We start from the raw sequence: 25384 nt of genomic DNA, 5'->3' as shown, positions 1-25384 counted from the left end.
GACGAAACCGGGGAAGTGAATGCTGCTACTTCGCCAGCTGAGGAGGCTGCGAGCCAACGGACCCTGTAATGCTCGGAACCTTGAATAAGGTCTGAAGACACGAGCTAGAATATAGGCAGTCCTAGGGAACTGCCTAGTGATAATTCAGTCACGCAGCCTAGCAGACAAGGCCCAGAAAAAATGGCGGTCGGCCCTGCGTCCGCGTCCAAAATGGCGGGCGACACCTGGGCACACCCAAAATGGCGGACGCCACGCGGCGCCCAAAATGGCGGCTGCGAGCTATGCAAAAGGACTCTCAGCGGCGGTACTCTCCCTTGAAGAGGCCTGAAGGCCACGAATAACGGGAGGAGCAGGGGAAGAATATCTCCCCTAGGCTATTGACGGCATTCGTGGAGGGGAAACAACGAGAGGAAGGCAGGAAACGAAGCGGCGCTCAGCGTTGAGCGAAGGAGCGGCAGATGATGGGGGGGCGCCAGCACTCGAAGCGCTGGATGCTGCCCCTAGAAAACAGCGGTTAAGTTGCTCCCCGTATGATTAGGCGGGAAGAAGCTCCCTAGGGAGCCCAAGCCCCAAATCCACTGCGCAAATTGAATTTAAGGGTCCAACCTGATAGAAGATCTGCGAGAGAACCTGGATCGGCCAAGAGCTAGAGAAAAACAGCCTGACTGTCACGAGGCTGAGCTAAAAACTGGGGAACGCCGAGAGGACCACGTGATGTAGAGAGGCGTTCCTCAATTTCAAGCTCAGCCTGTGAGAGCCGAGACTGGAGCACCTCCCATCCTGGACGCTCGTAGCAGCTCTATGGAGAACAAATGTTAATATTATTTTCAGATTTACAAATATGAATCATAGTAGCGTAAGTTCTTGCCTAAGTCCTGTGTATTCATTCAATTAATTCTCAATTTACAACCACAACTGGGCCCGGAATCTTGGCTGTTGAATGAAGTGGTTTCTTAAATGAGTTGTCACAAGACTTTCCATGTAACTGATTTGTCAAAGGCCACAACCCAAGCACTTCTGATTGCAGTTTTTAAACTAATGCATGGATTGTTAAATGGATGGAGTCCAAGGTAAAGAATGTGGGTGAGGGAGATTCTGAGAAGATCTGTTTTGTTGTTGTTAGTTGTGAATTGTGTCCAGCCCATCGCAGTCCACTTAGAGAAGCTGAAAATCTTTCCTGCTGAAATCCAAGTGCTGCTGAGAGAGAAAAGGAGTTCCCCCCCTCAGCTGTCTAAGGCACCCCATAGTCCTTACCTTATCAGGCTGTGTCTCCATTCTGATTGAAAAGAGCTGCCTGCAAAAGGACATCAGCTCTATTTTGGCAGGGAGCAAAAACAGGTCAAATCATCAGAATCTAAACTCTGTTTCTCTACCCTGCCAAAGAGTTAAGCTCCACTCAACATGCACAAGGAAACATGTAAGTAGGGTCCAGAAATGAAGGCTCTGAGTTCTGTTTTAGCACCCCATGGAGTATATCAGCATTGTGCATGGAAAAGAATTCCTTCAGCCTGGTACAGAAACAAAGCTCAAATAATTAGGACCTTAATTCTGTTTTTCCCACTGCACTGGAGGAGTTCAGCTCCTCTCAGCAGGCAACTGTTTCAGCCAGCCCTTGGACATGAGAATGAGTTTTCTTGGCAGGCTGTGGCAGCTTGTAACCTTCCTTACTACTTTCTCCATTGACATTCTGGGGAGATCAGTAGAGAAGATTGCAAAGTTAGAAATCATATGATTGTGGAATGCTTGGTAACCAGTCCTAAGTGTGAACAGATTACCAAGTATCTAGATCACAATCAAATGATTATTGGGAGTGGGGGGTGGGTCAGCATGACATTTAACCATGGCTGGAAGTTTCTATAGAGCATAAAGCATTCTTTCAGAGCCACTGTAATTTCAATTATGTGCGATCACAAGACAAAAATTGTAGTCAGGTTTGGATGCTGAGAGGCAACTATTAATCTTCTTCCTACTAAAATTACTGTTGGGGGAATAAGAATGGTAACTCACTAACTCATCTAAAATTTCCCATAACAGAAAACTCATAACAAAATCTTCAATTGGTCTTTAGAGTAGCCTAGATGTCTGAATCTTACTCATTTACTATACACGTATCCCTGTTTTTAGTCAATGCAATCAAAGCAGTTTACAATTTTTAACATAAAAGTAAACAGCCTTATAAATAATATAAAAAAGGAAAACAAAGTGATGGGAAAAAATAAAAGTTTTTGTTCTAAACATAAAATTGTAATTGAAGTAGATAGAGTCATAATGGCAAATATACATGGTTAAAAGGTTATTTTGTCAGCAATGCCACAAAACTTGTATTAATAGCATATTCTTAATATATGAGGTTTCATTTCAAGAATATTATGTTATCATCCAATCTATTTCTACCCGAATCACTTTACAAATGGATACTTTCCATCTCATCAGAGATATGTTTGCCTGACATTTTCAAAAGATTAATTCTTCAATACTGCCAAATTTAATCCAGTTTTTAAAAATAATATTTAAGAAAAAGTAATTTAAATTATGTGCATTATTTATTTATATTTTATTTTTATAAACACATTTATAATACTTATAAATTAATCCAAGCAAGCTGCATTATAGTGCCCTCTAGTGAGGAATTATTTTGCCTGTTAAATGTTGTAAAAACCAAATTATGAAACATATATGAAAGTTCAAATTTAGTACAAAATGAACTCAAAGTTTAATCTGTCTTCTTTTGACAAAATGCTTATTCAGTCTGTTTTACAAACCTGTAACACAATTAAAATCCAGCAACCCTGACACCACTTATCTGGACCTGATACCATTTATCTTAGAATATTACTACTGTTTCCTTTATTACTTGAAACTTTGTGGAACCTAATGCAAAACTATAATTAAAACAGATTTATTTGTGAACAAATCACTACAATATTACTGGCATTTGGAAGAGTCAGTAGAAGACTATACAGGATACGTTTAATTCTTTATAAATACAGATTATAATGCTGTATAATCATTAAGCCACTAAAATTAAAAAAAATGAAATTTCAATCTGAAAAATGCAGCACATGATTAATGCAGCCCAAGACTATAAAGCAAAAGTCCATTTGAAATATCATTATGGAAATTTTTTTATTATTTATTTATACAATTTATTATTGGCCTCCCATATTACCATAGGGAAATTCTGGGCAGCTTACAGTTACATTTAAGTTAAAACATAAAAAGTTAACATCAAATGACAAAAAAAGCAAATGTTCCTGAAGATTTTCCAGGAAGGCAGAATTTTATAAGATTGTTATTCTGTGCAACAAATCCTGAGTTCTAAATGTCCATAGGGATAAGATCAGTGCAGCATAGTAATAAAAATGTAGTTCTTTGTGAAATAAAACAACTTGGAGATAAAATTATTAGAATCTGGGTTTTTTTAGAAGAGGTGGAGAAGAGGATTTTTTTGGATAGATCTTTCCTTCAATGAAGTAGACAGGTAAGCACCTATTGATTTTAACAAACAGAGAGGGGAATAACCAGAACTTTGACCTGATTTGCTACCTGAAATAAGTTTTTGGTTCCCAGGTACTTCTTTTTAATTACACATCTTTTGCATTTGCCTACAGTAAATGGCTTTTGGGTTCTAAAAAAAAACAGCAAAGTAAACAAGACTGACATTTTGCTCTCCTCCACATTAGACTGTCTGCAGAAAGCATTTCACTAATTACAGATACCAATAACATCTAATATATTCTGTACAGAAAGCTATAGGTATTTATAAAACTAAATGCATATAAATGTTATTTATATGCATTTATTCATAATTAAGCAGAACAAATGTGCTATATAAAACAGTCTATCAAGAGAGGATGAACAGAAACCTGATTAGAGAAGAAACAGATTCTATATATAATATATGCTGGAATACTTCCTAAGCACTCCAGAGATCTTTTTCGTTTAAATGTTTCCCAAAAAAATTACTTGTTGGGAGAATACAACTTCCCCTCTCCCTTTGGACATGGATTTTTGTCTCCATTAAAAGGAATCTGCATTTCTGGGAGCAATCTTTATGTGTTGGACTCCTCATATCTAAATATTGATAGCGAAGAGATACTCATTAAAATATTAGACTAGAGGCAAAGTGACACATGTTCTACTCCATTCTCCACCAGAGCAATTAACTTAGTGTCTTTTGGCCAGTCATTCTCTCAATCCAACCCACCTCACAGGATTGTTGTAATGAAAAATAGGAAGGAGTCTTATATTATGTGAGCTTCCAAGTGAAAGGTAGGATGTAAATAAAAGACAACTCTTTTATTTTCATATATGGTGTCCTATCTCATTGTGGAGTTCAACAGAAACTGTCTAGTTTCTAGATGTCCAAGTCAATGATTTCATCATATACATAACTTAATCCAATCCATGTTATTTGCATATGTATGGATGAAATCTAATATGAATTTAGCGGATATAAAGTGCACTGATAAATTGTACTTTTAAATAAATGAAAGATAGTGTTTCCAAGTGACTATAGATCAGACTTTATTTTACTTTTCATATTATACATGCCCTACATTTGTCTATTTCATTTTCTGGCTTCTTTTTAAACTATATTTTAGTTGTAAATATATAAATATTTTTAAAAAATGTTCCTATAAATATATAAATTTAATTTTAAATAAAACAAACAACAGTACTTTTTAGTAAACATATATGCAAAGAAAATAAGTCAGTTTCAGAACAAGTGGTCAGGCAGAAATATAATTCTTAACAGTATCACAGATTACTACTAAACACACTGGAACTTTCAACACTATAATAGGTACTGTGATGAAATTTCAACAAAATTTCAATTTATGAAGCCAGAAATTTCAGAAAGTAGGCATAACTGTAACTATGTAGCTCCTCTGTGTGACAGAAATATTCACTGAGGGAAAAAATGTACATGTTTGAAAAAAGAGACCTCTAGCCAATCCATCACAAATGTAAATCTATTAACCTCCCCACCCACCCACCCCCAGTTTTGTTTTTCAGTACTACTCGTTTGATCATAAGCAATCTTACTAGCTGCGCTGGTGGAACGTTAGCATGCCAAACAGAATTAGAATAATTTAAAAGGAAGATAATGAAAAGAGTAATTATAATTAAACAACCCAGTTTTCAGTATGATGATTACCAAAACATTTTTGAAGGGTAAATGTTTGCCTAAGAACCAACAAGCACAAATTTAGTATGCATCTGTGCACATGTGCAAAGGGTGCTGCAAATTGCTCTACAAACATGAATTATTGCAATCAACATCTTGTTTTCTTGTTTTAAATGCAAAAGACTGCAAAATTAACACTACTAGTAACTCATGCTATTAACATCCTACGGATGAAGTTTGATCTGATAAAACCTACTTGCCAGATGGATTGATAATAGAAAGGAAAAGCAAAAAAGAACAAGAAAACAGTGATTAGACTGAAAAAGTTAATATAAAATTATACCTGAATTTTTGAGAGAAAACATTTAGATCTTTGAAAAGGTTCATATGATTAAAATAACAAATTGTAATTTTCTTGAATATGTGAACAAGAAAATATACTATTCTATTTTTCAAAGATTAAATCATTATACGGTATTCTACAAGGCAGCATTATATATGGAATCTTATTATGATTTTATTCTTACAGAATCCCTGAGAGGTAGCATAAACCGAGGAACAATGTGTGGCCAAAATCACAAGTTCCATGGTTAAACCTTCTCTACTTGTTTCAAATCAATATCCTATCTAGGTAAGATTCTAGGGACCGTAATTAATTTTAGAGAGCTTTTTCTAAAAATGGGAGAGCATATTCCCTCCCTCCCTCCCATCCATCCATCCATCCATCCAATACACTGAAAATACTACAGAAATTAATCCAATGATTAGGTTACAAAGAAACAAAAGTAGAACGAGTGAATTTTTCTTTCTCAAACAGCAAATAACCTCACATTTTATTACTTTTGGAAATCCTTTTATTTTCAAGTGAGATCTGTTATGCACATGCTGTTGTTTTTCAATGATACTCACTTACAAATAGCTATATAGCTTTTGACTCTGTGTTAGCGCAAATAAAACAGAACTCTCTCTGTTGAGTAGAGAAAGTTTAAGGAATTTTTATATATAACCATTTCAAAAGAGATACAAGGCTAAACAATATGTGAGGAAATTGTTGCAATAGAGGATATATACTATATGTTTTATGAGGGAAAATTACGTCATTCAAAGATGATTAAACATTTGCACGTGCCTGTAATAAACAATAATTTGTTGTTAATAAAATTGATAATTTGGGCATAAATGTACCATCAATTTAGAATCTCATTAGCTTCTTTCTATTTAATACATACAGAACAAAGAATCTTACCATTGTCCTGCCTTAAAAGTAAATTCCTTATCCGTCACTGTCAAACGAAGTCTTTTAACTGTTTCAGATTCATTACTGATGCCACACACTTTTGCTTTAGAAATAATCTAAAAAGAAAAAAACCATCATCATAACTACCAACATTTCAAGAAATAAACACAAAACTCAGCACAAAAAATAATTGTTTCTGGATCCTTCCAAGCATGAAACTCCAATCATTAAATGGGGTAACTATGAGTTCTACTGGTTTCCTACACTGCTACTATTATTAGCTGCACTATTTCACATTTATACAAATTTTAAGTTCTAATCTCATTACAAATAATGAAGCTGAACCTTTAACAAGATTAAGAATTCAAAAATAAGCAAAGACTAGGCTCATTCATTTGTTCATTCATTCAGTTTTTATGAACACCCCCTCATATATGACCATGGGCAACTTACAAAAGATTAAAACCACACCCTTCTCACCTTTGGCTCTAGCATTTTTAGTTCAGATTCATCTATAAATTTCAAGATCCTTACATTAGCCAGTCCTTTATAGCAAAATTTTAAAATGTGTGATACATATAAAGCAAGTTCAGATTTTTGTCTTTGTAAAGAAATACAACATGGACAGCCTAATACATCTATTTATTTATTAATCCTAAAAAAAGAGGTGGAAAATTCTGATCCAAAGTCTTCTTGCCCCATTTCTGGCATGCCTTTTTAGCTCTCAGATTAAATACACAAAGCTTAAAAATGCAGCTCTTGCTCAAAAAAGCTGCTTCTCTCCTCCATTCTCAGGAAGGAAAACAATAAAATCATGATTGAATATAAAGCATAACTCTAACCACAGACAAAATAGTAAAGCAAAGTAATTTTCTATTTTTATTAGATACTTACTATACTACTATATATACCCATCTTCTTCCCCCTCTCAATTTTTCTCATAGCAGTGTTACAAAATAGTTTGCATGACTCAAGACCAGTTTCATGGCTGGGTGGGACTTGAACACAAATCATTTGGAACATAGCCAACAATAGCTTTCATATAACTTCTAATCAGTCCAGTGATGGAATTTTGTTCTCTTGTTTTCTGCTGTGTTTCCTCTGACTTTCATAGTATGGCAATCAAGTCATAGAATAAATTTGGAATTATTTGTTAAACTACAGAACATACTGTATTATTAATTCTAAACCTAAAGTTCTTAAGATGAGTTACGCAAGTTCAAGTGTACAGAAAATGTTAAAATGATAAACTACATCAAACTACATTTATGAGTATTTCATTTTCTAGCTAGAAGAACTGGAGTCCAACAAATGAAATTTGGCTAGCTATGACTTAATTTAAAACATATGGCAGGAAATGAATTTCTGAATAAAAATAGTTGAGCATTTCTACTGTCTTGTAAAACAGCAGGATACTTGCCAAATAAATGGTACCATACTTTTTCTTATTTTAATAGACTTATTTCTTTTAAGAAACAGTTATATTTCCTAATTAGATCTGCTCACATGATGTCCTATAATTGTTCTCCTTAACACAGAAACCCCAGAGTAAGTCTAACTTTAATATGTCACATTAGCTTATAACTGACTTCTGAACTGGATCTTGCACACAATGATGTTATAAAAATGATGCCCTTTTGGTTTTGTAAATAATCCCCATAAAGTTTGTTTGATTTATATGGCTGCCTATTTTGCCAAAATGACTCAATGTCAAAAAATATTTTTGTTCCCACAGTTTCCAAGAATTGGAAATGTACAGCCCAATGCAGCTCAGTTATTTCCATTAATTTATTTTGTTCTTGGTAGCAGCTAAACAAATGAGAAAAGTGCTTTGCTTATTGTTATGTACAAAGCAAGAACTATCTCTAAATACTAACCTGACAATGTCAGGAGTGTCATATGCTTTAAGAGAAATAGTCAAGAGTTGCCACTCTAGATATAACCCTTAATAAATCACAGCTATCCATGTACTTCTTTACTCCCATTGACAGGAGAAGCCAAGTAGAACAAACTGAGTATCAGAATAATGGCACTCACCAAAGATATAGATGGCCCTAACCTTGCCAGTACTTCAGAAAAAATCAAGTTATTAGATCTGGGGCCCTAGCATGGATGTAAAGAGAGAATGTCCTTGAATGACCATTGTCCATGCTTTACTGTATACTTTGTTTCCCATTCAGATTATTGGTAGTTAGCCTAATAAATTTGATAAATAAATAAAAAAGTTAAACAATCAGTACAGTTATATCCTGTATCATCTGGAAATAACAATGTTCAGTTCCTTCTTTATTTTAGCTACATTTTTTTATTTCAATTGCAATTATTTTGTAAGCCGGCTCACAACAACCTATAAAACATGGTCTATTCTTCCCTCAAGGGCCAGACCAAATACCTTAAACCTCACTTTCACCCTATTCCAATGCTTGGAAGAATAGCCAGGTCTTCACAGACCTTCAAAAGACTGAAAGGGTAGGGACATCTCTGATGACTGGGATGACTATGAAGGGGACACAATCTAAGATCCTATCAGATAGCAACATTTAATGGAAGGGACCTGGATTGCACCCACCTTGTCTAATCTAAAAGGACATGCAAATATCCACAGACAAATGTGATCACAATAACATGGGCTTGTGCTATGTGGGCTTTAAAGGTGATTAGCAGCTGTATTACATCTAGAAAGCAACTGGAAACCAGTGCAACCAGATATATTACTTGGGTAAATTGTGGAACCCCTCAAAACTGTGCATGTTACTGCATTCTACATCATTTGCAGCTTCCAGGTGGTCTTTAAGAGCAGCTCCATGTACAGCACATTGCAGTAATCCAAAAGAGAGGTAACTAAGATATGGATTAAGAGGTAACTAAGATGTGGAGTAAATTGCAAAGGATTATAGATGGAAATAAATGGTTGTAAAGAAGAGTCAAATTATTATCAAATTTATCCAATACTCTCACCATATATAGCACATTTCATGATCATATGCAATACCAACCTCATGTCGAAAGTCTTTTGCTGTTCTCTCCAGATGATCTGATTTTCTTCTAGATTTCATTTTGCTATAAATAAGGCAAACTGAGATGTATCATGACTCAACATAACTTTACAGCTTGAACTGGTCACTGAACACCCTTTTAAGTAGTAACTTCAGATTCACTGATCTCTACCATCATATAAGAATGATGTCCCACCTTTGAACTGACAAAAATGTATGTAATTGCCTCCTGTTACTGTTTTCAATGGCAATCTGGTCACATTATTTGGAGAATTTTAAAAAAGCATATAGTCATGACAATACTATTAATGCCCAGTATGTAATACTTAGAAGTATACTGCTTCTGAACAAGAAAGGTTTGTTGCATTATTAAGGTTTGAAGACCATCCATTACATTTTCTAAATCTTTAATAAAACTCCTATTGACCCAGTTTATATTCATGAAGCAAAATGAGTTGTTAAAAGAGAAAATATGTATTCTTGAATCAAGCTTAGGTACTTTTTAATAATTTTATTATCAAAAAGCCTAATATTAGTTAGATTTTTTTTGTTTTTTTAAGTAGTCTTTGCTTTGTACTGTTGTACCAATTACAAGATGGATCATAACAACAAAGTAGAAAGAATCAAGAAAACTCAAACATCATACATACCTATATCAGTCTAATCTCTATTCAAATATCTCACCATCTTATTTCATTGCATATACAAATAATTGTTTGGTCAAGTTAAGACTACAATTGGGACTAGAATTTTTGTTGTTAATTATTACAGTTGTAAGTTTAATTGTATTCTATTTCACAATTTTTACAGTGGTCTTAAATAAATTATGAGATCATTAAACAAATCGGCCAAATAAAGTTGCAAACTGCAAACATGCTGTAACCAGTCATAAATGGGAGCTGATCATCAAGCATCCCAATTGCGACCAAGTGTCCACAGAGATGATGCAAAGGTTATTAAGTGTAAGTCGAAGTCATGTTACTTTTTCTGAGACTATTGTTAACTGAACCATCATTATTCAAATGGTTGTAAGTAAAGGACTACTTGTAAACTTCTTTTGTTAAGCAGCAAATCTGTTAGTAATCATATTTATTATATGATGCCATGTTTTAACCTCAAAAATTAATTTATTATGTCTGCTCGTAATAATTTCAGAACCTTCATCTCCCATTTAATCATGCTTTAAATGCTGAAAAAACTGTTCTAAACTGTTCAATAAAACTCCTTCACTCCAAACAAGATAAGCTTATGACAGGACTAAAGAAATAACAAGTGGTGAGCAAATACTATAATGCTGTCTAGTTACATGGATTAAAGAAAACCCACAATTTACTTGATTATTTAAATATACATGGTTAATCACTGAGATTTGTATGATTCTGAACAAGACCAATAAATGTTCTGATGGAAGAAAAATCACTTACTTTTAGAAGATGTACCTAATCCACACAATCTTCATAAGCAGACTTTCTAAATAAACATGATTATCCTCAGGAATATCTTTTGATTTCTAAAAATTTATCATGTGCATTTTAAAATATAATAGTTCTACCAGTTTTGGCTGATACATGATAGCCATTACTGAATAGAGGAAAGCTTAGATACTACTACTAGATTACAACTTAAATGAGATGCCTGTGAAGATGACGCATAAACTTGAGTTAATTCAGAATTCTAACCATTTAATTGCATAACTCACTTTGAATGCTCAGATCCAAAATATACAAAACAGTTCCCCCCATCCCTATCTTCTCTTCAAACAAGAAGGTACATCAGGATATGACCAATTAATTTTGCAACATCTTTCCTATAAAAGTCTGAATGGCACCAAGCAATTTTCCCCCCAGAATCAGTTCAAGTCACTTTTGTTTTGCAAAACAGTTAAACCAGTTTATTGCCTTTACTACCTATTTAAGAACTTGGTCTCCTTGCAATATATGGAGGAAGATGGGAATATAGTTCCATCGCAGTGTTTTTATAATACACTGTCCTATTATTTGTTTTATAATTTGTTTTAATAAATTTGAAAAAATCAATTAATTTAAAATTATAGTTCTAAAATCAGCCTCTTGATCCAAATTTAATTACTATATTCTAGAACACAGGTTTCAAACTCGCCGCATCACACTGCTGTCATTTGATGTTTCGTGATGTTTCCCATTTGTGGAGCTGGGGTGGGCATGGCCTGCATATGTGACGCATCCAGTCCAGGGGTCGCCAGTTTGACATTCGTTCTAGAAGATGACAGTTCTTTCTTTACAACTAATCTTTATTCAATTTTTAAAGGAAAGTAATACAGTGTTATGTTAATGTTTTCATTTTCACAGTAATACTTAATATACAATAGCTTACCCATTTATTGTGCAGTATCTTACAGCTGTCAGTCTTAGACACAAGTATGAAGAACAGCAGGGAAGAATTCTACTGGCACTTTTCATTAATATAGGCAAACCAAAAGCTGTTGTATATATCATAATGTTCTTTTATGTTAAATATTCCTGTAAAGGCAATTTAAAATAATACTTGCATCTGTTTTTCAATAAACAATGTCAAACAGCCCAGTTGTAGACAAGCACACGAAGTATTACAAGAAGTATTTCTTTGGCACTAAGCTTCACAGAAAATAAATGAACTTCTGGACTGCTGCTGACATCACAGAAATCTATCTGAACCACTATTCACATCATAAAGAGCATGTCCCTCTTAATCTGTGGCTGTTTCAAAGATACCCAAGCAGGAAACAATGTTCATGTCATACATGGCATCCTCCAATTTGTTGACTACTAAGCATTTGTTTGGGGGGAAAGCCAATATCAAAGATTGGACCCCAAAAAAACTCAAGAACAGGGAGGATGTAGGTCAGTTAGTAATAGTATTTGTTAGTCCTGAACACAATCATATCCCAATGAACCCTTACCAATTGTACTAAAACAACCTAGCTCATGAAACTAAAGATTTAAATTTCAATTGAGCTTTTGTTAAGAACCTACATTAATGCAATTCCATATGTATTTACTGAAAAATCCCATGCTGTTAATGTCAAAACCTTGTTTTGGTACATTTGATATTATCTATTTTATTTCTAAATCTCATAAACTTAAAATGAACGGTGTAAGGCAAGTTACATGATAACTTGGAGGAGTCTTTAAGATATTTAAAGTAATTGCCACAAAATATGGATTTCATCCATAATTCCTATAAGTCATTCCTGACAATTCTTATGTGAAAGAAAGTATGAGTAACAACACTTTCTTACGGAATCATTTTTTTCCCTATTGTCTATGAAAAATAATTTAGTTTCTCTGCTTCCAACTTTTGAAGCAATTCTGCTTGATCCCATCATTACTCTCAGATTCTTTTCTGAAACTGAATATGTATCAAATTTTTGTTCTGAGATTTCCTTCCATATCTGTGGTAAAGTGGATTAAGATAGCTGAAGATTTAATTGTAAGCTTATTTATTTTTATTTATTTATATCTCATTTTTATTATTTTTTACAAATAATTTAAAGCCATACCATATTCAACAAACTTTCCTACTCCTATTTTCCCCACAACAACAAATCTGTGAGGTGGGTTGGGTTCAGTATGTGTGGCTGGCCCAAGGTCACCCAGGTGGCTTTCATGGCTAAGACTGGATTTAAACTCAAGGTCTTCTGCTTTCTAGCCTAGTGCCTTAACAACTACAGTAAACTGACTTTTTTAAAGTTCCCCAAAGCTCTTAATATTTTGCTAACATTTCAATTTATTACATTGTTATAACAATCATTTTAACACTCTGCTTAATATAGCACTACATAAGAACTGTAATGTACTATACAAATAAAAATTAGTTTCGTTTTCCTGCACATTCTGTAACATTAACTATTTGTAATGAACAAGTGACATCTGCTGGCACATAAAATCTCTTGTATTAAAACATTTCAAACATCCACTTTTAGAAAGAGCAATTAAAACTTTCCCAATGTTTATTCTTATGACATCAAATAATATTGGAACAACAGTATTTGGGCTTCTGTGTGACCTTAAAATGATACATTTGTCTGAATTCTCATTATAAATTAAGTTATAGAATATTCCCTTCTTCCCAGTTGTTTTCTTGAACTCCCAATTTATTCAACAGCTTTGGCATTTCCTGATGATCTCTCATGTAATAATCAGGAACTTAGTTTTTATAAACTAATTATGTGCTGCTGCAACTGCTCCTATTACAAAGGGCTAATAAAGTGATATTTTGTTATACATAGAATAACTTTATGCTTTCCTCTCTAACAACTACCACTAACTTCAAAAATCCTGTTTTGGTGTAACAATTCTTAGATTACACATTGTACTAAGCAAAAATGGAATTTGCTTGCTTGCGACTTAGTATGTTCTGCAGGCTCAGCCTTTGTGATTGGTAAATGATGGTTAATGATTTATGATATTGCTGGAAGCCCAGTCTATGGGGGTTTTGTTAACCATAATTAGGCAAAATATGATTTAGGATGCTGTATAGTCATTGCTTTAAGTCTCCACCATTCTTGTTAATTATGACTGACAAAAATTGAATTCTGAACTATTTGAAGACACCAGGCTGCGTAATCATCTTCTGAATATATTCACTAACAAGTGGGAATTAGTGTAATCATTTCTGAGTATCAGTGGTAATTTCTTCATCCTACATTAGATAAACAGGAGCAAATAGTAATGGTGCTACAAATCTAACATAATGGTAACATTTTTTTCCAGTTACATTTGGTTTATACACAATTTCCTTATTGCTAGTTTTAAAAGACTTCCTCTAGCATTGGCAATTCTATTTTAAGAATGATTGAATCTCCCGTCTAATACACACAGAAAGGTCATCTCAAACTGTCAGCAGGCCCGAAGAGCAGGAACAGATACGGGATGCCTCTGGCCTATCCATCCGTTCGACTCACCTCACAGAGCGAAACGTGCCCAACAGGGTATTCATTTCACAAGCAGATTTTACTTAATGGGATCCAGCTTTTCAGTTTTTGACCGTAAACCCTTAATGGATTAAGCATTATTTTAGACAGATCTCCTTTTTCTCTTCAGCACCGGGGGCTTTGACAGATGGTATTTATTTCTCCAGCACTTCCTTTGAACGTCGCTTCTTCCAGCTAAGTGTCCAGCCTAACTACTTCACATAGAAGCCAGCAATAACACCCGATCGTCTTCCTCAAAGTGGTATAAGGAAATAACCGGCATCCGGAATTGAGCGGAAACGGTCCCTAAAAGAGGTGGCACCGTTCCAGCTATGATTTGGGCACTTCCGGCTTGAATGATTCGTGCTTTTGTCGATCTATGATCCGCCCCTCCTTTTTTTTCCTTAATGAAACTCAATTCGTGCTTTTTATGCCTAACTCTTAAGACAAGCGAATAAATAGCCAGCACGGCAATTTCTACAGAGGAGACAAGGTCAGAGCGATATTACTGTGAGCTCAATAGAAATGATCGTGGGGCGGGAGGAAGTCCGTCTGACATGGAGGTGAAAAACAATAGCTTTTAATTTCAAGTAAAGGGACGAAACGCCTATCACTCTACAGCAGTGATTCTTAACCTCGGCAACTTTAAGTTGTATGTACTTCAACTCCCAGAATTGTTGGCTAAGAAATTCTGAAAATTGAGGTCCACACATCGTAAAGTTGCAGACGATGAGGAAAACTTCTCTATAGCTTCCAGTTCTATAATTTAGGGGTGGAATTATTATAGGAATCCTTTGTTATTATGTAAGCAAGAATTCTGATTTGCTGCTCGCCGCCGCCCCGCCCCTCTCCCCTCCCCAGCAAAAAGTGATCCGCCCTCTTCAACCAAGGGTCTCATTGGTCTTTTTTTTTTTTTTTTGATGGGACGACACCACCCTTAGAACCCATAAGCAACGGATGCAAGGTCTTTTTCTTTGCATCGTTTCAAAGCTCTATAGTATTTGTCTTTAGCACGAGTTCTACCTCGCTCGTTCTTATTGGATGTCATGCGAGGAGAGATGTTGTCAAGTCTCATTATCTTGAATGCTTATTGGCTAGAAATCATTCGTGGTTTCAATCCGGAACAAATGTGGTGGTGAAAGTTTAGACTGCTTTATTTTAGTGCCGTTGCCGGTTTTCCGGGACACGCGGCGCTGGCTACGTTTGACGGAGGGAGGCAGAGAATCGCCCTGCGACATGTCCGTTTTCCACGACGAAGTGGAGATAGAGGACTTCGAGTACGATGAGGATACGGAGACCTACAGCTATCCGTGCCCCTGTGGAGACCGCTTTCTTATTACGCGGGTAAGAGGATGAGTGAGCCAGTCATTTCTATATAGAAGATACATTGCTCTGACATACATTTTTATATGAGCGTCTCTCATCTCGGAGCAAACTCTCAAAATACAGATTAGCCTTGACTGTTCGTCATATGGGAAAGTAGAACTGCGAATACAGGCGGCCATCAAGCCTACTGCCTTTCCGTCTTCCTCAAGCTAGATGGAAACAGTGATTTTAAAATTGGCAACTTAAGATGGGTGGATTTCAACTCCCCAAATAGCCAGGACGGCAAGTTTGATAAAAACTGCTTTAGCGCTTTCCAGACATGTTTGGGCTCCAAGCACTTCGCCTTAGGATTGGGGAGGTTGTAGCCAATACATATAGAAAGTACCAAGTTGGGGAGGGACTGATACGTCTGTTGTGTTCAGAGTGGTTATAAAATATTATAATTAATAATTTAGTGCAACTGAGAGAGATGTTCAAACATAGCCAATGGTAACTTGGTGCTCTGATATTAGGGCAAGGCAGACAAGTATAATCTTAAGGAAAAAAGATTGATAAGCCTGAGAAGCTTTAGATGGATAGAACCATTTTAATGCAGTGCCATCCTAACTTGAGTTTAAAAGTCAGAACCTGTAGTTTAATCTTAGCACAAACTTAAATAAATTAAAACAAAAATTATATAATGTAGACTTTATCTTCCTGAGGCAAGAATAGACTTTCTTTAGCCTTGAGGGAACTATTGTGGGTATTTAATGCTCTTCTCTGAGTAGAAAGATTTCTTCAGAATATCACAACATGGTTGAGTCCATCCAAGGAAATGTCCACATTTACCCAAGCTGTGCATTTCAACAGGATGATTTTGGGAAATAATTTGTACGGATATGGTTGAACAGATAAAAATTCATTTCTGATCATAGCAAATTGAGATCTATTATTAGTTCCCTTCTGATAAACATATGCCCTAAGCTAAAATTAGAAAAGTGTCTAAATAGCTAAACTGCTGAGATCACACATTGGAAGAATTAAACATTTAATTGATTTTTAAAAATAAAAATTTAAGTCAGTCCTATATAAATGTGTTATGATAGCTTTTATTCGACATGATCATGGTAAGTATGACTAGAAAGAAACATTTTTAGAAAAGGTAATATTGATAAATCACTCAAACAAAATACTCTGAAGATGTCCGTCCAAGGGATGTCCAGATCTTCAGAGCAGTGCAATATTTGTCAATAAGTGAATTATTGAGCTGAGTTCATGTTAGGAGAAATTTTAGTGGAATTTTGTTTTGGAGTTATCTTATTTTGGAGTTCTTTTTTCTTGAGAAATCCAAAACAAAATTCAAATTGAGATTATTATATATAATAAATTAACATTTCTTTTTCACTCTTTCTTGGGTGCATCTTTATCAAAATACTTAGCAATATTTAGCATTAACATTGCATTTGGGCAGAAAAATTAGAATATGGACACTTGGCTTTGGATGTACCCTGATATTTTATCTATTCAAACTTTTAACAGGAAGAATTCAGTGAATTGAAACCCCATACAGTTGAGAGAAGTGTTGTGTTGTTTCAGAAGTATCTAGCAAACAGGACTTGGATTTTGCCCTTTTTAACATTAGCTTATTAAGGGGTCAAATTCTTTTGTATTATTGCAGGAAGATCTGGAAAATGGGGAAGATGTGGCTACCTGTCCAAGTTGTTCACTTATAGTCAAAGTGATCTACGACAAGGTGAGGAATGAGCAGGGGTGGAAGTTGTAGTTGTTTTAGGCTGTTTTCACAGGTGGTGACATTTTATTTATTCAAAGTCAGTAACCAGCAAAGGTAATCCAGAGTCATTGGGAGTTAGCTGGAATATAAATTTATTTATGTATTATATAGCCACAATGTTTAAAAAATATATAATAACTGTCCAAATACCCTTTTTACTGATCTGTTGTCTATGTGGTTGATCAACATGTTGCAAAACTCAGTCTTGATTAGCAAAAATTATATGTATTGTGCCTGTTTTGCAGTTCATTTAGTTTTGTGAATTATTTGAAATCCACAGACTGTTTCTTGAACATCTAATATTAACTAATTTGAATAAATGATAGTTATAGTCAAAATGGAATAACAAAGAGCAGAGATCACTGGTCAGAGATCAACTTTAAAAATGAGCACTTCAATAAATAAATGCTGTGAGGTTAGAATATAATAGATTATAGTGTCCCCCAATATGTGAGTTCTCCTTAATCACCTTTCACTAACTATTTAAAATTTCTCAACAACCGGTTCTGTGGGCATGGCCTAATTTGTGGGCGTTGCTTGGTAGTCATGTGATTGGATGGGCATGGATTGCTGGCTGAGCATGGCTTGGTGGTCACATGACCGGATGGGCGTGGTTTGGTGGTCATGGGACTGGGTGGGCGTGGCCATGTGACTGGCAAACCAAATGTAAGTGGTCCTCGCTTAATGGCCGGTTGCTTAGTAAGTGTTCTAATTTATGACTGACCTCCCCAGAGCTACTTGACCTGTTTTTGGAGTTTTGACAGACACATACGCGTGCACACCCTTCTAACCCTGCTGGAGCAGGTGGACTAGATATTTTATTCACTTTCTCCTCCCTCCCTTTCTTTCTTTCTTTCTTTTTCTTTCTTTTTCCTTTCTTTCTGTCCCTTCCATCCACCTCTTTCTTTGTCTATCCTTTTCTTCCTTCTTATTTCCTTTTCTCTTTCTTTTCTTTCTAGCCTCTTCCTTTTCTCTCTATCTCTTTCTCTCTCTCTCTCCCCTCCCTCCATATCCCATTCACTTTCTCCTCCCTCCCTCTTTCTTTCTGTCTCCCTCTTTCCCTCTCTTTCTTTCTGTCCCTTTCTTCTATCCCTCCTCTTTCTTTGTCTATCCCGTTTCTTCTTTCTCTCTCCCTTTTTCTTTCTTTACTTTCTTGTCTGTTTCTTCTCTCTTTCTCTTTCCCTCTCTTTTCTCACTCTCTCTTTCCCTTTCTCTCTCTTTCTCTCTTCCCCCTCTCTCTTTCTCTTGTTCCATCTCTTTCTTTTTCTTTCCCTCTCTATATCTCTTTCTCTGCTCTCTCTTTCTCTCTCTTTCTCACATTCCTCTCTCTCTTTCCCTCTTTCTCTTTCCCTCTCCCTCTATCCCTTCCCTAACCTATCTACCCATTTTCTGCCCAGGGCAGACATGGCCTAATCTGTCAAAGACCTGGGCTAATCCTGCATCACCCTGTTTCCCCTTTCAGAGGCCCTGGCCCTTAATCTCCCATTTCCTCCCCCACGACTGCCTCTTTCGTCGTCCCATAGCCGTGAATTTACCCTCCTCCTGCGACTGGCTGCCAGGGAAGGCAAGCCAGGTCTGAGCCATTGTTGTCACTGGGCTCCCCACCAGTCCATGTCGCCCTTGTCACGAATGCCTGCAGCTGTCATGTGTTTTTTTCGGTGCAGTTGGATTGCAGCTGCACCAAAAAAACCATGCAGGGTCTGGAGGATTTTTGGAGCGAAAATTACCGACCTCAGGCTTTGCTCTGCTTCTCCAATGCGCCGCTGTGGCCGCATTCTAGGTGCCAGCCATGCAGGTCCACCCCAGTGAGCCCACTGCACCGGAGGGACTTGCCCAAGCAAGTCTGAGCGGAGTGCTGCAGCAGTAAATGGGGTGAGCCTGCATGGCCGATGCTTAGAACATGGTGGCAGTGGTGCATTGGAGAAGCAGAGCAAAGCCTGAGATCAGTAATTTTTGCTCCAAAAAATCTCCAGATGCCATGTGTATTTTTCGGTTTGGCTGGACTTCAGCCGCACCAAAAAACACACACAGCGTCTGGATGCTTTTTGGAGCAAAAATTACCAACCTCCGGCTTTGCTTGCTCCACTTCTCCAGTGTGCCACTATGGCGATCAGCAATTGTTGTGCATATGTACAATGTCGCACATGCACAATAAGGACTGACTGGGTAGGGAACGGAGGAGCTGACGGAGAAGAGCAGGGCCAGCCAGGGGCCCATTTTATCGGTTCTCCAAACTACCAGGAACAGTAATAAACTGGTAGAATCCCGCCCCTGAATGTGCCCTGCAAGGGGCCCACCTACAACGTCCCCCTGCCAGCTCTTAGCGCCCCCTGCCAGCCCTCTTGCCTCTTAGTGACCCCCTAAGGCACCCCACTGCCCCCCAGGGGGTGGTACCACCCACTTTGGGAACCACTGGTCTATTGTAATATCCAAGTTGTGGGAGGTTTCTAATATTCAGTAGGGATATTGGTTGTTAGGTGACCTTACTTGTTCAGAGTCTCTGGGCTAGATCTCTGTCCCCTTGGATACTTGTATGCATTATAAGCTAATTCCAAATTTAATTATATTTCCTGCAGTGCTCTGGTAGTATTTAATAATAGCTTAATGCTCTAGCAGGTGTGAAGTTAGTACATTTTGGTTTCATAGTGCATTTCTTAGAGATGTTCTATAATAAAAGTCCATTAATTGCACTTAAATCCTATTGACTTCAGTAAAAAATGTAATTAAAAGGTAAATAATTTTAATATGTATTTCATTTTATTTTCTGAATTACCTATTTTTGGTGAGTTTTATTTATTTTAGATTTGCACACCAAGTTTAATAAGCAATTATTTTTGAGTTATCTGCCTAAATAGGCAGAGTTAGAATTTACCACCTAACAACCAATATGGTAAGCAACTAATCTTTGGAGTATCTGTCTTAATAAATTCTTCTCTGTGTCTCATTTTGAATGTATAGTAAATCTTAAATATAATTAGAATTAGAATGTAGGATAATGAATTATTACTATGCTTTTAGGCATTTGTTACATATAGATTCCAGTCAAGACATTCAGTGAATAATTAGTACCACTACTCATTTTATCTCATCTGCTTCAAACATGATTGATGATTTCACCTGTCACCACTTGATAGTTATGAAATAGAGGTTGGAATACAAGATAATGATTATACACCAAATAATATTAGTAGAAGCAATATTGGACAGTTTGCTTCTTATGCCTTTATAACACTGAACTATTTTTTCCCCCGTGGCATTAAGTGGTCTCTTTTTCAGTTATCTTGTTTGTAGAACCATCATTTTTATCAGAAAGTTACATTTTGCCATTAAAATAAATGATTCATTATTCAGATGCTTATATTTAATTAGTACCAGCCTTGTATTCATACATATATAGTATATGTGTGCATTTACGATGCATATGTTAATGTAATGATTCTTGTTTTCTTATTTCAGGAACAATTCATGTGTGGCGAAGAAGTCTCACCCCTTACAGAAAGCAAAAAATTAGTTAAATGCTGATAACCATTGAATAAATAATGCTCTTCTTGAACAGCGTAGCAACAATTGGACAAAAAGGACATCTGTTATGAAGACTTCATGTTTTATGCTTTAATAATTTATTGCTTACAAACAGCTTCAGTTCAGGGGAACTGATGTGGTGAAAAAAAACTATATTTATTTGTGCATAAAGAGACACTGCAAATAAGTGATATTTAAAAGTAGTGAATAACCTATCAAGTTTAAGACTGAAAATGGATATGGTAGACATGCATATCGTGTCATGAATGTTTGTTGAATGCTTCTATTGAACCTGGACTCTTTGATTCTTCTGACTAAATACAAAATGTAAACTATTGGTTTTGTTTTTTAACAAAGAAAAACTGCAGCTTTTTTTAGAAAGGATACAGTAATACAAACCTTCAAATTCAGTCCTATAATATGCACCATCTCCCAATCAACTGGAGCTAAAGTTTTTTTGAAAAACACACTTTTTAGTTGTTTATGGAAGGCTACAAGGCAGGGAGCCATGATGTCTCAGGAGGGGAGTGGTATTCCAAAAAGTGAGGGCTACCATGGAGAAAGTTTGCTATCCAATCAATCCCCTACATATTTGTTCCATATGAGGGTATGATATTCCCAACAGCCTTCTCTGGATAATTATTCCCTACTGAATTGGGCAATATCAAAGAAGCAAAAACTATAGACTTCATTAATTAAAGATATCATTAATGTGAATGTTAGAATTTTGGAAGTAGAGGAATTTCTCACCCCCATTTAAACTGAATTCATTAAGGTGGAATCTCTTTGAATGATTTGAAGTTTCTTTTCTCAGGTTTCTAGCTAAGCTGAATTGTTTACAAAATAAACTGTCAAGTGACTCACCCTCTGCCCAGGATGAGCAAGAACATTCAATTTTAACAATCCATTATTTGATTTGTCATTTATGCTATATTTAAAATGACTTTACCACTAATAAGGAGTCATCTGACTTGAGTCAAGAATCCACTGATAAGCAGTGGAGCAGTATTTAAACTGGTGTTGTTTTTGACTGCTATATACCAATTGCACTTATTGTCTCAGAGGTTGCCCTACACAGAGTATGCAGTAGAATCCAGTTGTAGTAATCAGGTGTGAGTTTATGTCAGTCCATTCTAATCATATAGAGTTGTAAACATTAACTAAAGTCTTTGTCATAGCATCTACCTGCTGCTTGAAGCAGGGATGACCACAGTTCATAAACATCCCTTGAGGAAAGAGTATAAAAACCTGAATTAATACCAGGACTAATGTTATCAGATTTGCCAGATGTTTATTCATGACTAATAACTGTCTTGTAGGATTTAATCTCTACTTGTTTCTGTCTGTCAGCTTGTTTCTGTCTCCATCCAGATTCTTACAGTCCTTAGACACCAGGACTTTAATGGTATCTCTAGTTCATCCTGGGGTGATGATGTAAAATTAAAAGTAATCAAAGTACAGTAGAACCTCTGGTCACGACCATAATTTGTTCCATAACTTTGGTCGCAACCTGATTTGGTCGTGACCCGAACCTAATTTTGGAAATTTGGCACTTACAAAAAAATGGCACAGAAGGGGAAATCTGCCATGAAAAAAATGTAAATTTTTTGGTCAGAAACTGATCTGCTCATGGTGAGAAGTGTTCGTGACCAGAGGTTCGACTGTACGGATGAAAATTGATTCTGAATTGATATTTTCCAGTAGTTTTATGTAGAAATTTTGCAATATAGAGGAGAGCACACAAACCTCAGATATCATATTGGGATTCCACGAACTTTCTCCATGATCGCTGACTAAAACTGCAATTCAGATAGGAGCATAGCAATGGAACCTCCAGTTCCCAACCCTTGTAGGTAGTCCGGAAGGACACCATGTTTCACTGTATCAGTTGCTGCTGAAGGATTAATAGGATCCAGGAAGCTCACTCAACCAGTTTAGGGTTTATCAGAACTATAAATGAATCTTGATTGGCAAAAGGCTCAAATAATCCATTTCTTCCGTGATCTTCTTGAGTTGATTTCCTAAACAGCTTTTCTAAAAAGTTGAAAACCAGACAAAATTGATCAAGGATAACTTGATTCAAGTATATTCAAGACAAGATCCACTACTGCATTTGTCAAGGCAGGCAGCATTATTGCCTGTCAAGCATTGATTCCTTCCTTGTTTCCATTCCCAACTTGCCAGACCACCCAAAAGACGGGAAAGTTGTGGCGAAAGCCCAATAGCAATGGAATTAAAACTAGAGACCCCATTCAGACCATAGTCCAGCATTTGTTTCTTTCAGTGGCCAGTCAGCTCTGATTAGAGATACAGAGTTCTCCCACTATTACCCAGAACTGATATATAGAAATAATACTGAATCTTGGAGATGATTGTCAATATATATAGCTCTTTCTCAGGAAAAAAATAAATCTAAAAACATAGTCTAACATGTATTTTCTTGATTTTGTTAACTTGGAATGTAAGCAGATATATACTGAATACATGCAGAAATAATATGAGATACGGCAGAAACATACCAGATGTTTTTTTTAATTGATAAAATGTAGAGTTCGTGTTTGAAGAATTCTCAGATTCATCTCAATATGAGCAAAGACAACTTTTATTAAATATTAAGTTGAAATGGTCTATAGACTTATTCAGTAAACTATTTACTATTATTTAAGTAACTTCCATAGATAAGTACTTTAAAACTTCAGTGTTCATATTGCAGGCAATAATTTTGTTCTCCTTTCTCATATACAAGGAATCAGTTCATGAAATCTTTTCATTTTTATAAGTTTAAACTTTTTATAAATGGAACTTACAAATTTAACCAAGTATATACTTATTTTATCTATATTCATTTATAAATTTAATAAAGATTAAAAACAGAATAGTGTTCTCTGTACTATAGCTGATATAATAACTGAAGGGATAAGATAACTCCTGTTTACAAATATACGTTACATATACAAATGTGAGTTTATAGCTTTATATTTTTAGGAAGACTTCACACATTTTAAATACGCAATTATTTTATGTACAATTCTAAACTATTACAGTAATGCAGGACTGATCAAAATTAAATTAATTCCTGACAAAGTATTGCCTGAATTTCCTGGAAATGTATTTTCTGTTCCCATTTCCAAGATAGAAATGAAGTCCTAGAAAAACCCCTGTGAGAGTTTCTCAAGGCATTCCATCTCTGCCTCATTTTACTTTTTGACTTCAGCCACCATGGTCTTATCAGGAAGTGGGGGAAAGGAAATCAGAAAGATTGAAATGGAGAAGAAGACCTACCTCCTTTGTCTGGGTGGTGCTGATCTCAGGTGTCCTATTACAGATAATTAGCTTTTTCCACTTTGGGAGGAGAGAGGAAGGAGTGTCAGCTTCACAATCTTCTTTGCAGCAGACAACAAGATGTGAACAAGATCTGAATAAGAAAGATCCAACTGTGCAGGTACAGTATTATGGTAACTGACTGGAGAAACTGATGTCTTAGTTATTTATGCTATCAAAACAGACTAAATGTCAGAACACAAAGACTGCCTTGGAAAAAGTCTCAGGTGGCCATTCCTGAGCAGTAAGAGCTGATTCTAACATTGACAGTACCCATCCAGGCTAAGCAAAAAAAAAATTATTGCCTAAAATAGATCAATAAATCTTCCCTGGCAACATTTATGGAGATTCTCAGTCATTCGGGTCAAAGGTGCCTTTTCAAAAGGCAACTGGACTGAGAACTGAGCTGAAGAAACTTCATGGATGAGAAACAAAACATTTTCAAGGAAAAAAAAATCCCTTTGAAAAAGCATTTTTGGGTCTTCCCTTGCAACCAGGGGTGGGATTCTACCGCTCAGACTGGTTCAAGTGAACCAGTAGTTCCGGTGATCATCTGGGCAGACCCACCCCTGCCTTTTTCCTGTGCTTTATTTTCTTGTTTTTGAGCACAGCTGATTGGCACAGCAGAGCAGCTGTTTTATTTACCGGGGTTGCAGTAGAAAATAAGTATTATAGCTAAAAATGGTATCAAGCACTTATATTTGCTGATAATAAAAATTTAACAAAAATAACCAAACTTTCTCCAGCCTGATGTTCTTAAATTATGTTAGACTTCCATTTACAGTTAATCCGCCCTGAATTTAGTCCTTATTTCAGTTGTAAAATTCTCTTTAAAAAACTATTTCGTTCTTCTTTTATGAACCTCAAAATCATTTGGTAGTTGTAGTGGCTTCCTTTTATCTTATGATACAGAAATTTATAATGTTTACTCCTATAGACATAGACATGGTAATATGCAGGCTTGTGTGTGGATGTCAGGTGAATGAAAATTTCTCACCATAAAAAATGCCTCAGAACAAAGATTACATTGCAGAAATAACTGAAATTTTGGGAAAACTCTGAGACTGAAGATCTTCCACTTGTTACATTACTATTATACAGTATTTTATAATACCACATTTTTTTGATACCACATTTTCAGATGGAGGGC

General features: G+C 35.9%; 2 protein-coding genes across 3 annotated transcripts in view; one reads left to right on the top strand and one right to left on the bottom strand.

Annotated features, from left to right (window-relative positions):
- OXNAD1 (oxidoreductase NAD binding domain containing 1) overlaps positions 1-14583 on the bottom strand; it is a 33830-nt gene extending 19247 nt beyond the window's left edge. The window contains exons 1-4 of one of the 2 annotated variants that reach the window (XM_026708275.2): positions 14286-14583; positions 11717-11862; positions 9365-9428; positions 6378-6484 (exon numbers count right to left, since the gene is read on the bottom strand). In XM_026708275.2, the coding sequence (XP_026564060.1) occupies positions 6378-6484; positions 9365-9428; positions 11717-11838 (293 nt within the window). In that variant the 5' untranslated portion in view covers positions 11839-11862; positions 14286-14583. The other variant, XM_087916871.1, reaches the window with a different exon arrangement.
- Positions 14584-14590: 7 nt separating this feature from the next.
- DPH3 (diphthamide biosynthesis 3) lies at positions 14591-23342 on the top strand. The gene is made up of 4 exons (XM_026708278.2): positions 14591-14787; positions 15457-15638; positions 17278-17352; positions 20848-23342. The coding sequence occupies exons 2-4, from the start codon at positions 15531-15533 to the stop codon at positions 20911-20913; spliced, it is 249 nt and encodes an 82-aa protein (XP_026564063.1). The 5' UTR covers positions 14591-14787; positions 15457-15530; the 3' UTR covers positions 20914-23342.
- The last annotated feature ends 2042 nt before the right edge of the window (positions 23343-25384 follow it).

This window comes from Pseudonaja textilis, chromosome Z (genome assembly GCF_049901715.1).
Source record: "Pseudonaja textilis isolate UNSWEBS1 chromosome Z, rPseTex1.2, whole genome shotgun sequence".
Taxonomy (NCBI): Eukaryota; Metazoa; Chordata; class Lepidosauria; order Squamata; family Elapidae; genus Pseudonaja; species Pseudonaja textilis.
This window is presented reverse-complemented; position numbering and strand designations above follow the sequence as displayed.